Source organism: Chrysemys picta, chromosome 1 (genome assembly GCF_011386835.1).
Source record: "Chrysemys picta bellii isolate R12L10 chromosome 1, ASM1138683v2, whole genome shotgun sequence".
NCBI classification, from domain to species: Eukaryota; Metazoa; Chordata; order Testudines; family Emydidae; genus Chrysemys; species Chrysemys picta.
In genome coordinates this window covers 198497520-198512856 of record NC_088791.1, presented here as the reverse complement: position 1 = coordinate 198512856, position 15337 = coordinate 198497520, and the positions used below count along the sequence as shown (strand labels likewise).

Genomic DNA, 15337 nt, shown 5'->3' with positions numbered 1-15337 from the left:
TCCTGACCTGGCCCCCTGGACAGCACACTGTGAGGAACGCAGCCTCTTCTTTTCCCTATCCACAGTTGGGGCTGCTCCCACCTCAGAGTGGCTGCTCGCTGTTCTGGCACACAGTGGCCCCTAGCGGGTGAAAGGCATAACTGCAGCACTTCTTGGCAGAATGTTTTCTGCTGAGAAAAAAATATTCTGCACCACACACGAATTCTGTGTGTACGCAGTGGTGCAGAATTCACCCAGGAGTAGTCTCTACACAGAAAAAGCTCCTAATGGAGTGATGGGAATCTTGCCTACATAAGGATGGCAGGATCAGGCCACTAAATTTATATTATATGGTAATATATTAATTGATTTATTTAAAAAAAAACAGTCTTTCTTTAAAAAATCCTTAGTATACTTTAAAAAGTGCTAACCTTTAAAAAATGTGAGTGCATGAAGTGCTAATATGAAGTGCCAGGTTCACAGCTCTGGAGAGCGGAGTCCTCTGAGTATCCATAGGACAGGGAGAGCATTGGCATTTGCAGTACAAACTTCCCAAATACTTTCCCCTGAAAAATCAAACCTAACCCATCTCCGCAGCCTTGTCTACAGTAGGGAATTAAAATGTAAAAATCCCACCATTGCCAGCACTGGTTCAGCTGCACTGTTAGCAACTTTGGAAGTCCTAGTGTAGACAGCTCTCTGTCTCCATCAGCTGTGTCAATTAAACTTGCTCCACAAATGAAGTCCAGTAGCAATATGCTATATCAGGGGTCGGCAACCTCTGGCACGCGGCTCACCAGGGTAAGCACCCTGGCGGGCTGGGCCAGTTTGTTTACCTGCCGCGTCGGCAGGTTTGTCCGATTGCAGCTCCCACTGGCCACGGTTCGCCGTCCCAGGCCAATGGGGGCTGAGGGAAGTGGTGCGGCTGAGGGATGTGCTGGCTGCAGCTTCCCGCCGCCCCCATTGGCCTAGGACGGCGAACCACGGCGAGTGGGAGCCGCGATCGGACGAACCTGCCGACTCGGCAGGTAAACAAACTGGCCCAGCCCACCAGGGTGTTTACCCTGGTGAGTCATGTGCCAGAGGTTGCTGACCCCTGTGCTATATTTCTCTCAATCTCTCCTGGAAATGCAAGATAAACATTTTATATTCTCTCATGTGTTTTAAATATATTTTTTAATATATTGGCATACACACATTTATACCTTAAGCATAAACAACATATTGGCATTTCTAAAAGCTGCCTCTTGTACTTTTCTGATATATCAAAATGTATCATGAATATAACATACACAATGCAAAATACGTTTTGGAAAAGAATCAGTTGTATACCCAAACATTTAAAATATATTTCTTTACAACAGCTTCTGTTTCCTTTGAGAGCACCCATTATTACTAGGCTACTCTTCAAAATATTACAGTTAATTATGAGAGAGATCAGTAATACTTGTCAGGAACATTTGCTTTTATTTTCCAAATGATTTGATTATTACATGATTGTGACTCTAAAATGGGACAAGCACATAGTATTCTGAAAGTTTAGGATCTAATTCATGCTCTGTTGTGTTTTTATTTTATTCGATTCCCAGATTCAGTGACAGTGACCCGAACAGCAAATAAAAAGATTTGTTCCATTACAGGGAATAGTTTTCAGTTATCTTAGAAAGGGTTTTAAACTGCTTTTGAAAATCAAAGAGCTGAAACAAAACAAATAATACTTATTTAAAATACCAGGAAAGCTTCATCTCTGCTTACCGTATACAATGCCTGGAATGCTACAAGTCCAGCGTAAGAATAAACACAGAAACCCGTGTACCCTGAATTCAACGCCTCTCAGATCGGTCTCAATGGCATACAAGAGAGTGACAAGTTGCTTTTAAAGACCAACTCAGTAACAAAACTAGATGTTCTACTTTCACTCCTTCCGCCTGTCAAAACTCACTAAAAGTACCAGGGCATTCTAATCCAGGGAACAGTCAACTACAATGTGATGTTTATAGATGTAATAAATGACTTTCAAAATAAAAATGTATGTTTTTATAACCCTAGAGTGCAGTAAAGATATATGACTAACAACGGCACTTCCTCTCATCTTAAAGAGACAAAGCACCTTTTCTTTTCAACATTTTAATCAAGAATGCTATAACTGCTTGTGGCAAAAAAAATTGAGATTTATGCAGACACCATTTATAATCCTCAAAGGCATTTAAGACTCTAGCTCCCATTGAAATCAATGGGCATTAGATGCCTAAAAACCTTTGAGGATCTGCACTTCTGTGCCTCAGTTTCCCATCTGTAAAATGAGGATAATAATAATCCTCCCATTCTCCTATCCTCTGTTTGTTGTGTCTATTGAGCTCTTTGGGGCAGGGCATGGCTCTTACTATGGGCCAGATTGCAATCTCCCTGCTCATGCTGAGTACTGCTTTATGCCATCAGTAATCTCATTGATTTCATTGCAACTCCTGGTGTAACTCAATGTGCATCAGGATATCACAATCTGACCTTACATGCATGCACACTGCATAGCACAATGGTGTCCCAGGCTTCAATAGGGCCTCTAGCTCCTACTGGAACACAAACATGAAATGTAATTGTCATCTTCATTCTGAAATTCACATTTACAAAAGTGGAGATGGTTTTGCAAGACAAAATAATTTGCAAAGGACTTCAGTTTTGCTCCCCAGCATTTTGCAAGTGAAAATCAGAAGGTTTACACCCACCCAATGATACTGCAGTAAACTAGTGCTGCACAGTTTACAGGCAAAATTCAGCTCTTCCTGCAGCTATCTGTTGCCTATTCTTCACTTGCTCTGTGTAGAACTCTTGGCAAGGTTTCTTGTATGACGACAATGGGAATTCATCCCTAAATGAGGGCATGATACTCAGCAGTGTTTCCACAGCACAGATATGAGATCTGCAATATAAGATCAGAGAGGAGGATTTTGCTCTTTTTCTTTAAAGGCCAAATTCCAGCAGTCTTCAGGTTTGGCCAGAAAACAGGTGCATACCAATGCTGTAAAAGCACTTTCTTTGTCATGTGTACTGTGCCAGATGGCTGCCATGCAGATTTTTCCTGCCAGAATCAGGAGAAATTAGAGTGGGACAGGTATATGCTGGGCTGATTAGGTTACACACACTCTAAAATAGGTGGGCTCATATCCCAATAACCCCTCGGTGCCTTCCTTTGAATGTCGAGTTACAATCCCTCCCCTGCTTCACCCCTTGCTCTGGTGAAGGAGGAGTAAGTTACTTTGCTCTATGGTTATGTCTACACTACCGCAGTAAATTGACCTAAATTACGCTACTCCAGTTACATGAATAACGTAGCTGGAGTCGACGTAGCTTAAGTTCACTTACTGGGGTGTCTACACCGCGCTGGGTCGCTCTGCCATCGATTTAGCAGGTCTTCTCTAGACCCGCTAAATCGCCCCCCGGTGCATCGATCACAGCAGCATCAATCCTGCGGTAGTTAGACATAGCCTATTTGTGGAGGGCCTTATTCCTCCCTAGGGCCCCAGACAGCTATTACAGCCTACAGGTATGGGGAGGCAGAAGCAGGGATCTTACCACTTCCCACCCCTTCCCACTGACTTGCTCACGGGGCGGGAGGAGTAGCAGGCAATTCGGTCCTGTTCCCCTGAAAAACAGTCAGAATTGCAATCTGAGCAGGTCAAAGCAGGGGGTGGGGGGCAGACTGGCTGGCTTACCGCACCACACTTCCCTAGGTGGCCAAGCAAGGCCTGTGATAATCTCGCCCTAAGTAGCAGAATCAGGCTGGATAATTTCTGTCCCATGGTCCCATCCTCAACACACCTACCCGAGCTTGTGCCTCTGCCCAGCTCACAGTCAGGATTTATCTCTAAGCATTTTGTTTTGATAAGGAGGCTAGTCCTTCCAAATGTAAAAGATCCGAAGAACAAAAGCCTTAGAAATGGGCACAATGAGAGCTGGTTGGGAATTTTTTGACAAAATGTTTTTTCATTGGAAAATGCCAATTCATCAAAACCAAAACTTTCCATGGAAGTGTGTTGGTTTTGCAAACCTTTGGATGGGAATGTTGCTGAGGTCTAAGCTGGAATTTCTGGGAACAAAAGAGACCCTCCGCATAATAGTCAATTGATTAGGGCCCTCACTTGGGATGTGGAAGACCCAGGTTCAAGTGCCTGTTCTGAGGTAGAGATGCCTCCCACATTCCAGCTAAGTCTCCCAACCTCTGGACTATAGAGTCAGTCTCAATTTCTTCTATTGGACTTTGCAGAAATAATTAATAATCACAGGACCAGAGAACTCAGGCAGAGCACAGGCTTAAACCTGCATCTCCCACATCCCAGGAGAGGACCCTAACCACTAGGCTATTCTCTTGCTCTTGCTAAGGGTCTCTTGCGCTGCCTCTCTGAAAATTATTTTGTCATAATTTTGTTCCACTGCAGAACAAAAACAAATTCCGAAACCTTGAAATTTGTCACAAAACGAAATTCTGACCCCAAATCCATTGCAGTTAATCATCTAAGATTGCTCTACAAGTTCATTAGGGCTGAAACTTGCAAACCCTTACTCGGGTGAGTAATCTCTTTGCAAGTTACAGTAGCTGCTGTTGGATTTACACTGGCATACCCGAGATCAGAGTCCAGCCCACAAGCTACTTGTGTGAGTAAGTTATGTAGGAAAAAGCTTTGCAGGATGGGGATCTTTTTCCTGAAGACATTGTTTAGAACGAGCATGTCACGCTCTTGCATAAGTTTTAAGAGTTATCTTGGCTCCTAAATGAAAATAGATCATCATATATGTAGATTCAGGCATTGTGACAAGTTTCTGTCATTTCACAAATAACGAATAGGTACAAGGAAGATAGTGTCTATATAACCATTCAAAAAAATCTGTGGGTCTCACTTATATATCATCAATGGGCTCATCAATCAGCAAGGCAGGTATATAAATAGATTTGCACACAAGTCTCCTACCAGGCAGCTACATTAATTTATGTAGATCCAACTCTTCCGATTCATACTGGTATCTCAGGGGAGAGATCATGGGCTTTTTTCCATATGAGTGGTTGATAACAAGCTAATTGAAAAGGCAAATAAAGGGCAACTGAAGTTGGAGGCAAAGATGCATTCTTCTCCCTTTGTCTGGTCAACAGACTATGAAATGCACTGGTAACTGTTCCTAATGCTGAGGCTCTGTAGAAAGAAGTGGTAAAAGGCACTGATTGCCCTGTGTGTTGGTCTAGATCTCATCTCAGTTGATAAGACAAAGAGGCTACTAACCTCTTTTCATTTCAATATGCAGTCCAAATTTGGCATGTGGTTACTTTGTTACCCTTTTCCCAAGGACCTGTCTGACTGAGCTAGTGACAGTGGCACTACGAAAAGCTCAGAGGTGAATTCGGTGCAGCTAAGCAATGACAGAGCAGAGGCCTCAAAAAGAAAATGCTAGAGGAATTTAGTTTTATTCTTTTCCTCAAGGGTCAAAATTCTGTAGGATTTGCTCTTCAGCATAATTTAACAGGCATCTATCATATTACGAATTGCTTGAACTTTAGTTGTTGCACAACACTACGGTCATGAAACTGTGAGTCCTAAGACCATTTTAACTTCAGGAATGAGACTGCTGTCTTCACATTGCAGAAATCTAAGCCACTTGTGATAGAACAGTACCTACTGGAGTTAATGGAGGATGCGCCTATATGTGACTGGGGTAATCTTCTGCAGTCCTGACCCATGTGACTATGGCCAGGACAAAGACTGACCTCTTACCAGTACTCCTGTGCATCACACGTTTACACCATGTCTACACTACAAACTTTGGCTGATGCAAGTTATGTCAGAATAAAGCTGATGCTGTTAGTATACGCTTGTGCATGCATACTTGTCACCATGCATTGGCACTGTGTGGTAATCACCAGGAGTGCTTGTACTGATGCACAACTACTGGCTCAGCAGGTGCAGAATGACAGTTGAATGTGCTTTTGGTAGATTCAGGGGTTGTTGTGGTTGTTTACTCACAAGTTTGGATTTCAGTGAGAAAAACATCCCAACCGTTATAGCTGCCTACTGTGCCCTGCATAATAGCTGTGAAGCAAAGGGGGAAAACGCTGCTGGAGTGGAGGGTGAAACAGCTGTCTGCTGAGTTTAAACAGCCAGACACAAGGGCTATTAGAAGATCTCAAGGTGGAGCTATATGGCTCAGGGAGGCTTTGAAAGAGCACTTTTTTATCAGTGAGCCACAGTAACGTGGTGTGGTGAGCTGTGCTCTACCTGGCCCTACTGTGTGGGGGCCTGTTAGGAATTGTGTGACGCTTGGTGTACATCTATTCATATAACACTGTCAATGTACCTATTCATTTTGTGCTGCTTGCTGTACATTTATGATTATTACACTGTACATGTTTGTCACTGATCCTGTGAGTTGTGTCACACTATGCAGAAACAAGTAATAAGTGGGTGCTTTCAGAACTGCTAGGCATTCTGCAGCATATGTTATGAACTGATGAAGATGTTCCAAATAACTGAATTTTATTCAGTAACAAAACCAGTGCAGAGAAAAATCTGTGCAATTTAAAAGCAAATACACTCAAAACTTTAATAAATTAATAGAACAGAATGTATCAAGGGGAAAGAACATTCATATCCATTTATGCTACACATACAGTTACCGTGGCTTTCACAGGTCAGTGCATGTGAAGCAATGGTTGTCCTTAACGTCCCCCGGGGGGTAGGGCTGTAGTCCCTGGTGCATTGTGGAATGTTGAGGGGGGGCTGCAGGGAAGTGCTGTAACGGAGTTCGCCATGGACTGCAAAGGGACGTGGCCCCAGAATTGTTGAACCGGTAGATCCACAAGAGTCTGCAGCATCTGTGTTTGCTGCCAGAAAAGCCCCATTATGTCCTGATGCATCTCCCTTTCCTCTTCCTGCCGGGAATCCTGGGCCTTTCTCCTGTCCACACTTTCTTTCTCCAGGCTGTCTGCAATGTTCACCTTCCAGGCCGTGTGCTCCCAACCTTATGCAGCACTGGCTTGTAGGATCTCACTGAACATGTCATCCCAAGTCCTCTTCTTTTTCCTCCTTATCTGGTTGAGGCATTCCACGGGTGTGAAGGGGGAACCCCTCAAGGCTGCAAGAGCAGCAGCTACAGATAAAACACAGAGGTACCCTTGTCAGTATAATCACAACAGAAAGCAAAAGTTAAGGTTCAGAACTCAGAACCCTTGCTCCCCCAAAGTTTTAAACAAGCCATGCCTATTGATACTTCTGCTTTGGAGTGCTTGTGTATGTAGGGTGACCAGATGTCCCGATAAAATCGGGACCATCCCGATATTTAAGTGTTTGTCCCGCGTCCTGACCGATCTTTGGTCGGGACGCACTTTGTCCTGATATTTGCTTTGCCGGCAGCACTCGGCTTTTTTTTTTTTTTCTCTCTCTCCTGCTCAGCCGGCACGAGCCAGCCTCCCCCGCCGGATCTGGAAGGGGTTATTACTGGCCACTCGGTCAGAAGTGACACTGTGGCCGGAGGGGAGCCGCCTGTTCCCCCACCCCGCTCATAGGACTTTGCCAAGAGCATTGCGTGCCAAGGCGGGGGGGGGGGGGGCGTGGGGCAGGGCCGGCTGGGCTCTGGTGGCTCCCGGGAGCAGCGCGGGGCCATAGCAGAGCCCCGCAGTAACGTCACTGGCTCCCCAGGGCGTGAGGCCGCGGCAGAGCCCCGGGGCGGTGAATCGCGGAGAGCTCTGGGGGCGGACCCCGGAGAAGCCCTGTGGGAACCACGTGTCCGCTTCGCGTCAGGGATGGGTCCGGCCAGGCTGCCTGAGTGCCAGGCGCTGGGCTGAGCCGGCGAAAGCAGAACAGAGAGAGGCCTCGGGTCAAGCTGCTAGGACACGTGCGGGGGAGGCCGAAAGAAACTGGACATCCAGCCAGTGTCTGTGGCTCCGAACAACCCCCAGCTGTGCAGCCCCGGGGGGGGGGGGGGGGGGGGAGTTGCTACTCCTGGGCTGGGACGTTTGGCAGGGGAGGCAGCAGGCTTTGCTTGAGAGTGCTCAGAAGAGACGTTTGAGTTTTTTTCTCTCCTGCTCTGCCGGCAGCACTTGGCTTTTTTTTTTTGCGATTCCCCCCCCCAGTCCCGATATTTTCTTCCTCTCATCTGGTCACCCTATGTGTACAGCACCACTAAGCACCAGCCATGGTGAATAAGGCTTGAGAAATGAGGCGGGAAATTGCTCAGTTGCATGAAACTAGGGCAGTGGCACTGAATACGGGCACCATTTTCCACAGACTGTGGTGATTTTAGCTGATATCTCACTAGTGAGGGTAACAAAGACACAGAGATCACAGCTGCTACTGGTGACCCAAAGTCACTTAGGCCTGTATGCTGCTAGTCTGTGTACTACAATGGCCTGCTGAAGTTACTGCTGGCTGGCATGGGAAAGTGTCCTACCGCAGAGGAAGAAATAAGGTTGCCATCCCTAGAAACCTTCAGGAAAGGACTGCAAAGTACCTCCATGAAACTTTCATCGAGATCTCTCAGAAGGATATATATAAACAAATTTCTCCTCATGGCTCCAATCTTGCCTAATTCTACAGGGGAATGAAAAGCAGATAACATTATTTCTCTTTTTTGTATTGCTACCTCTTCTAGTACAAGTAAAATAATGCAAAATCCATAAATGTGTCCTGTTAAGTCGGGGGTGCCATCACTGTAATGGGAAATAAATTTACACACTTACCAGAAGATCCTTCCGTCCACTGGGCTCACTCGTTCTTGATTGCCAGGACTGACTAGATGCATTGGAGTTTCAAACAGGTCCTGGCTAATGGTCGCTTGTCTCCCATCCTCATCCTCCTTGCTGTTCCGGTCAGGGATCTGTGGCTCAGGCTCCCTGGAGGTATCCATGGTGGTGGGTTCTCCTCTAAGTATGTCATGCAGCTCTTTGTAAAATCAGAAGGCCTGTGGATTGACTGTTGGCCTCCCTGGCCTTCTGGTATGCCTGACACATTTCCTTTGCTTTCACATGGCCCTGCTGCTGGTCCCTGTCGGTCGTACACCTTCTCCTGCAACCCTCCCTGCAATCTGCTCATAGATGGCCACATTTCTATGGCAGATCCATAGCTGTGCTTGCACAGCCTTTTCTCGCCACAGGCCTAAGAGATCCAGTATCTCCTGTCTATGCCAAGCTGGAGCTCATCTGGAGCATGTAGCCAGCATGGTCTGCTGGGCAGTTGTGCACAACAGTGGAGAGCTTCCAAGTGTGCTCACAAGGCTGGACAATCAGGAAAAGGCATTTTAAATATTCATGGGGCATTAAAAGGAAGGAGGGGCCTTCTGGTCTCTGTCACTCCTGGGCAGTGGAGTTCACAACTGAGATACCAGAGCAGTCAATGTTGGGATTGTGGGACAGCTGCTGGAGGACTGCTAGGGTCAACACAGGTTACTCAGTGTCTTTGCTTGCACAGCATTGACCTCTGTACATCAACCATAGCTCAATGCCACTTGGGGAGGCAGTGTAACAGCATTGCTGTAACGGGGCGCTTACATTGGTAGGACACAAATTTAAGTGTAGACACATGCGCAACTAGGTCAATGCAAAATGGCTTCCGTCGACTTAACTTTGTAGTGTAGACCAGGCGTCACTGTAGTGAAGCTGCTGCTTGTATAGTCCTTTCTTAGGGTCAAACTTTCCAACCTCATCTTTCATGCTCTTCTTTGCTCCATTTACCCATACTTGACCGTTTTCCAGCTATGTCAGAGAGCAGCGAAAAGAGTAGTGCTAGCTACACCCCTTGTGGAAATTGCTGTGACCCTTTTTTGGCATCTATTTGACTACCAGCTAGTTGCTCTTGAAAGCAGAATGTGGTTGCAACCTCCTTTCATGCAGTCCGGTTTGTTTAAAAAGAAAGAACTAGAACTGAACATTTTTACAAAAAAGAACAATTTCCCACTCTCAATTCTTTTTATGCCCTGCAAAAGGTCAGGAATGTTTAAAATTAATGGCAACCAATGTAAATGAGAAACAGAAACGAAAGAAACATTAATTCCCTTGCATACAGTCCAACTTGCTTCCTTTTTCCAAAACAGAAACTGTTTGCCTGCTTTGGCTACTAAACCACCAGGAATTTCCAGCCCTTTTCAGCTTAGATCTTTGGGAATCCCTACTTCATAAAATGAATCAAGAAGCCACAGACAGTATTAAAGTGATGAGCAGTACTCTAAACAAAGCATTCTCCCCTCCTCCCGTCCCCCCCCGCCCACCTCAGCTGGCCAAAAAAACATGACTATCAGAAAGTGTGAAAAGGCAAATTGGAAAATACAAAGTGAGCTTCATGTAAATAAAGCCAAGTTACCTGGAGCCATTGGGTCAGATTCTCAGCCAGTGTAAATCAGTGTAGCTCGACTGCAGAGCCATACTTATGCACACCAAATGAGGATCTGTCCCTTTTTGTAGATAAGGCAAGCAAACAATGACACTAGTCAGTATGTAAGGAAGGTCACACCTCCTAAAACCCCTTTCCTTCTCACTTAATAATGCAAGTATTTAGCTCCTAGACCAAGAGTTCTGACACTTTTTCAGTGTGGAGCACATTTTAATAAGAAGAGTGTCTCACAGGCTTGCTCCCTTCCCATTTGCTATCACATGGACCCCTCTCCTCTCATTTGGATAGCCTTCCTCAGTCTTCAGCAGTCACTGCTATGTGAAGTCTTTTAAGTCTCTTTACTGTCATAAAATCCTTTCCCCCTTCCAATCTATTCTATTCCTTTCCCTTGTCCTGCTCCCTTGCACATGCTTCTCCGTCACCTGTTCCCTCCCTCCGGACATGCTTCCCAATTGCCTGGCCCTCCCGTCTCCCCTGGACATACTGCCAGGCTGCCTCATTTCCTTTTCCTCTGGACATTCCTCTCCCAATGGAAGCTAGCAGATACAGCTAGGGCCAGGCTATTCTTCCTTGTTTCCAGCTGCTTTTACAGGCCTCTGCACACTTCTTTGCAGTGCAAAGCCAGCATCCCTGTAGAGCAGGGGTTCTCAAACTTAATTGCACCACGACGCCCTTCGGACAACAAAAATTACTACATGACTCCAGGAGGGGGGACTGAAGCCTGAGCCCACCTGAGCCCCACCGCCTTGGGCGGGGGGACCAAAGCTGAAGCCCAAGGGCTTCAGCCCCAGGCGTGGGGCCTGTAACCTAAGCCCTGCCACCTGGGGCTGAAGCTCTTGGGCTTTGGACCTGGGTGGAGGGGTTTGGGCTTTAGCCAGCAAGTCTAACGCCAGCCCTGGCGATCCCATTACAATGGGATTCCGACCCACAGCTTGAGAACCACTGCTCGAGAACCAGCTAGACAGAAGCAACCAGTACCACATGACTAGCCGGCTCCCTGCTGAACACAAGCAAGTGCTCTGTGGACCTCCTGTGCACCCCACACCAAAATCTGGGAGCTGCTGACCTAAGCATATTGCTCAAAAGCAGAGAGAAAATGTGAAGCAGATCAGATTGAAGTGAAAGTGCCAATTCTGTTCCCTTTGGAGAGAGAACAACTTAGCTGCTTTGGAGAACAGGCCCCTGAAAGCACACATGGTATATGCAACGTTGTTGTCCACCCAGAGCTTCTTCGGTCATGTCGCATTTATTTAGAGTTACTGAACCTGCACCCAGTAAATGTTTGAAGAACAACACCCTTTCCTCAGCCTGTTAGTGCTACCTAGGGTACAAATGTTGTGCCCACCTTTGATGACATGTTTGCAGAGGTAAAAAAAAAAAAAAAAAAAAACACATCTGACAAAATACTACACATGGGATTTTCAAAAGTGATCAGCAATGGCCTTACCCTTATTGACCTGAGTGGGAACGGTACATCTACACAGCAACCTGACACCTGTGGCTGGCCCGTGCCAGCTGACTCGGGCTCACAGGGCTTGGGTTGCAGGGCTGTTTCATTGCTCTGTACACTTCTGATTTTCCTACCTTGCAGGGTCCTAGATCCCGGGCTCCAGCCTGAGCCCAGACATCTACACAGCAATGAAACAGCCCCACATCCTGAACCTGAGTGGCTGGCACAGGCCAGCCATGGGTGTCTAGTTGCTGTATAGACAAACCCTGATACCTTTAGCTTTGACCTCAGTGGGAGCAGAGTTAGACCAATGGTGAGTACTTTTGAAAATTCCATGCTACATGTTCACAGATGTGTCTCCAACTTGAATACCAGCTGATTTTAACCACTTTTTACTTGGGAGTTAAATATTTTGCACAGTTCCTGATTATGGCATAGCTACAGCCATGTCAGATCAATTTTTTTTGCATTATAGCTAGAGAACATACAAGTTATACATTTTCCAGATTTTTTTAATCCCGAACTACCAGCTCAGTCAAAGGTGTTTTAGTAAATATGGCTAAAATAAAGGTGTTTTACCTGATAACTGTCCAGTGGCCACAGGTCTCACTTTATACGGCGTACTGAAAAAAATATCAAAGAGGGCTGGTTACAGTGACACTGACAAAACGCTGTGTTTTCTGTATAGGACTGGTGTACATGCCATGAAGAGCGGGAGGAAGTATACGAATGCATTCTGAGCTGGCTTGAAATTTGTGGGTTGAAAATTTACCCATGGAAATAAAGAACATGGACTTTCTATGAATTTATCGCCTTCAAATTTGCCACTGCATTGGTGGTAAAGGACTTGGTCACGCTGCTTTAGTGCCACCAGAATATACCATTGTCACACTGCAAGCACAGCAGAAATCTTTCCCCTTTGAGGAGAGTCAGGTTAGCTTGGAAATAGAGGTGTCAAGGAAATGGTCACTGGGAAGAAGAAAGTTCCTTGGCAGGGCCGCCCAGAGGACTCAGGGGGCCTGGGACACAGCAATTTTGGGGGCCCCTTCCATAAAAAAAAGTTGCAATACTATAGAATACTGTATTCTCGTGGGGGCCACTGAGGGGCCCGGGGAAAATTGCCCCACCCCCTCCCTCCCCAGGCGGCCCTGGGAAAAATAAACATTTAAAAACCTTCCGCATCTCAGCACAAACCCAGTTTTGAGAAAATTTCTTTTCAAGTCACCTTTACAAGGTATCACTGGTTCTCAGCTTCAGCTAGTGCTAAAAGACACTAAAGCTCATTAAAAGGGTTGGACAAATATTTTCCGTCAAAACTTTTTTTGGATCGAAAACTAGGGGTTTTTAAAAAGCAGAAAAAAATCACTGACAATGTCTGCTTTCCTTCAAAATTTGTTGTGTTTTTTTTTTAATTGAAAAGCTGAAATAAGTCTGCCAAAACCTGAACATGATTTGGGGTTTCAGAAGTGTGTGGCCAAATATTTGCTGCTTGCTGTGTTTGATTGTTTAAAGAAACAATACAAAAATTCTGCTTAAAAAAAATCCAAAACTTTTGAATTTTAATGGAGTTAGATGGCTTGCCTCCTTGATCTCCGGCAAAATCACACACAACAACAGACAGACAAAGACTTTCTTCCCTCCCAGATTTGAAAGTATCTTGTCTCCTTATTAGTCCTGTTGGTCAGGTGTCAGCTAGGTTATGTGAGCTTCTTAACCCTTTACAGATAAAAGAGGAATTAACCCTTAACTGTATGTTTATGACACACTCAAAAAGCTTATCAGATGTCACCGCTCAATCTGATGGGGGCCCTAGTAAGCCAAAGTCCTTCCAGCCCTTCTGGAAGGGTTGCCTCTTTGGTCAGAAGAAGGCCCTGAGTCAGTTTAAATGCAGACTTTTTATGCCAAACATCCTTTTTTAGTCCGCTGGTCTCTGGAAAACCTAGTTTGAACCGGTTTATGCAAGCGTCCCCAGGCATGGTACCTCTCTGGAGGTCTTTACAATCTGAGTGATTCACCTTAAATCACCATCCACTGCTTTTAGTTCCTGGAGGAGCTGTGGTATCATTCCCCCTCACTCTCCTCCACTGCCCCAAGTTGCATACAGTCCCTGGCCCGCAGTGATACATATACCATTCATAAGCTTAATACAGTATGTATCCCCAGAGATACTGCACAAGGTTGCAACATATGTCATAACAACCTAGTATGATATTAGTCTATTTTGTAGCTGCATCATATGGTTGACACATTCACTTTGTGATTCACTATAATCCCCAGATCCTTTCCAGCAGTACTATTGCCTAGCTAGTTATTCCCCATTTTGTAGTTATGCATTTGATTTTTCATTCCTAAGTGTAGTACTTTGCATTTGTTTTTATTGAATTTCATCTGCTGATTTCAGACCAATCCTCCAATATATCAAGGGCATTTCAAATTCTAATCCTGTCCTCCAAAGTGCTTTCAACCCCTCCCAGCCTGGTGTCATCTGCAAATTGCATAAGTGAACTTTCGACTCCATTATCCAATTGATATATGAAAATATTGAATAGTACTGGACCCCTGCGGGACCTGCTGGACACATTTCCCCAGTCTGAAAGTGTATCATTGATAACCATTCCTTGATTGCTGTCCTTCAACCAGTTTTTCACCCACTATTTCACCTACCTGCACATGACTGAGCCATAGAAGGCAGGCCAAGCACATACTTGGCTAAAATAATGTAGAAATATCTTGTGGTTAATCTGAAGAGCAGAAATACATTATTTTTCTTGTTTGCCCAAGGAGTGACTCAGTGATAGGTCAGAAGGAGGAATGTGCTCATGCCATCCAGCAAAAGTAACAGTTTCAGCCAGATATCTAGGCACTGGGACTGAGGCTGGGTGAGAAGCTGAGAGCTAAGGTAAGCAAGCTATATTGAGCAGGTGCCCCCTATGAGACTGAACTCAGGCCAGTGGGCCATTCAGGCTAGGCATAAGGAGCATACAGAAGCCTGTGCGGTGATTTTGTTGTTGTTTCATTCAACTTTTGTTTTCCACTTAAATTAAAGTCTTTAAAATGGTTTTCATTGAGCTTTTCCTCTCTTGGGCTTTCCTTCTCCTCGCCTCCTTTTCCCTCTCGGGGCGGGGAGAGAAAAAGGTAAAGAGGGAGAGAAAGGAGGCGGGGTAGAGGGGTAACAACAAATTGAAAACCTTGGAGGTTTTTTTGGTTCTTGTTTCACCAAGAAGCAGAAAAACAAAAACAAACAAACAAATAAAAACCCTGCTAAACATTTCAAATGAAATGAGAATTTTTTAGAATCCCTGACCCATCCTGCTCCTTGTCCCCTGACTACCCCCCCCCCGAGACCTCCGCAATCCAACCCCCCCTTCCCTGTCCCCTGACCACCCCCAGAGAACCTCTGCCCCATCCAACCCCCCCTCCCTGTCCCCGGGACTCCCTGCCCCTTATCCACCCCCCCTGGCCCCGGCTGCTTACCCCCGCCTCCCGGTGCCTCAGCGTGCGCGTCCAGGAGTGGCCCTGGACAGCGCTGCAGCCATGTGGCTCC

General features: G+C 45.7%; 1 protein-coding gene across 6 annotated transcripts in view; it reads right to left on the bottom strand.

Annotated features, from left to right (window-relative positions):
* PDE9A (phosphodiesterase 9A) overlaps positions 1-15337 on the bottom strand; it is an 89595-nt gene that overhangs the window by 57052 nt on the left and 17206 nt on the right. For 4 of the 6 annotated variants that reach the window (XM_065577930.1, XM_065577923.1, XM_065577917.1 and 1 more), the window contains exon 4: positions 12373-12416. In XM_065577930.1, the coding sequence (XP_065434002.1) occupies positions 12373-12416 (44 nt within the window). Of the gene's footprint in view, positions 1-1734; positions 7111-8469; positions 8550-8698; positions 9918-12372; positions 12417-15337 lie in introns of those variants that run through there. The other 2 variants (XM_065577946.1, XM_065577941.1) reach the window with 2 other exon arrangements.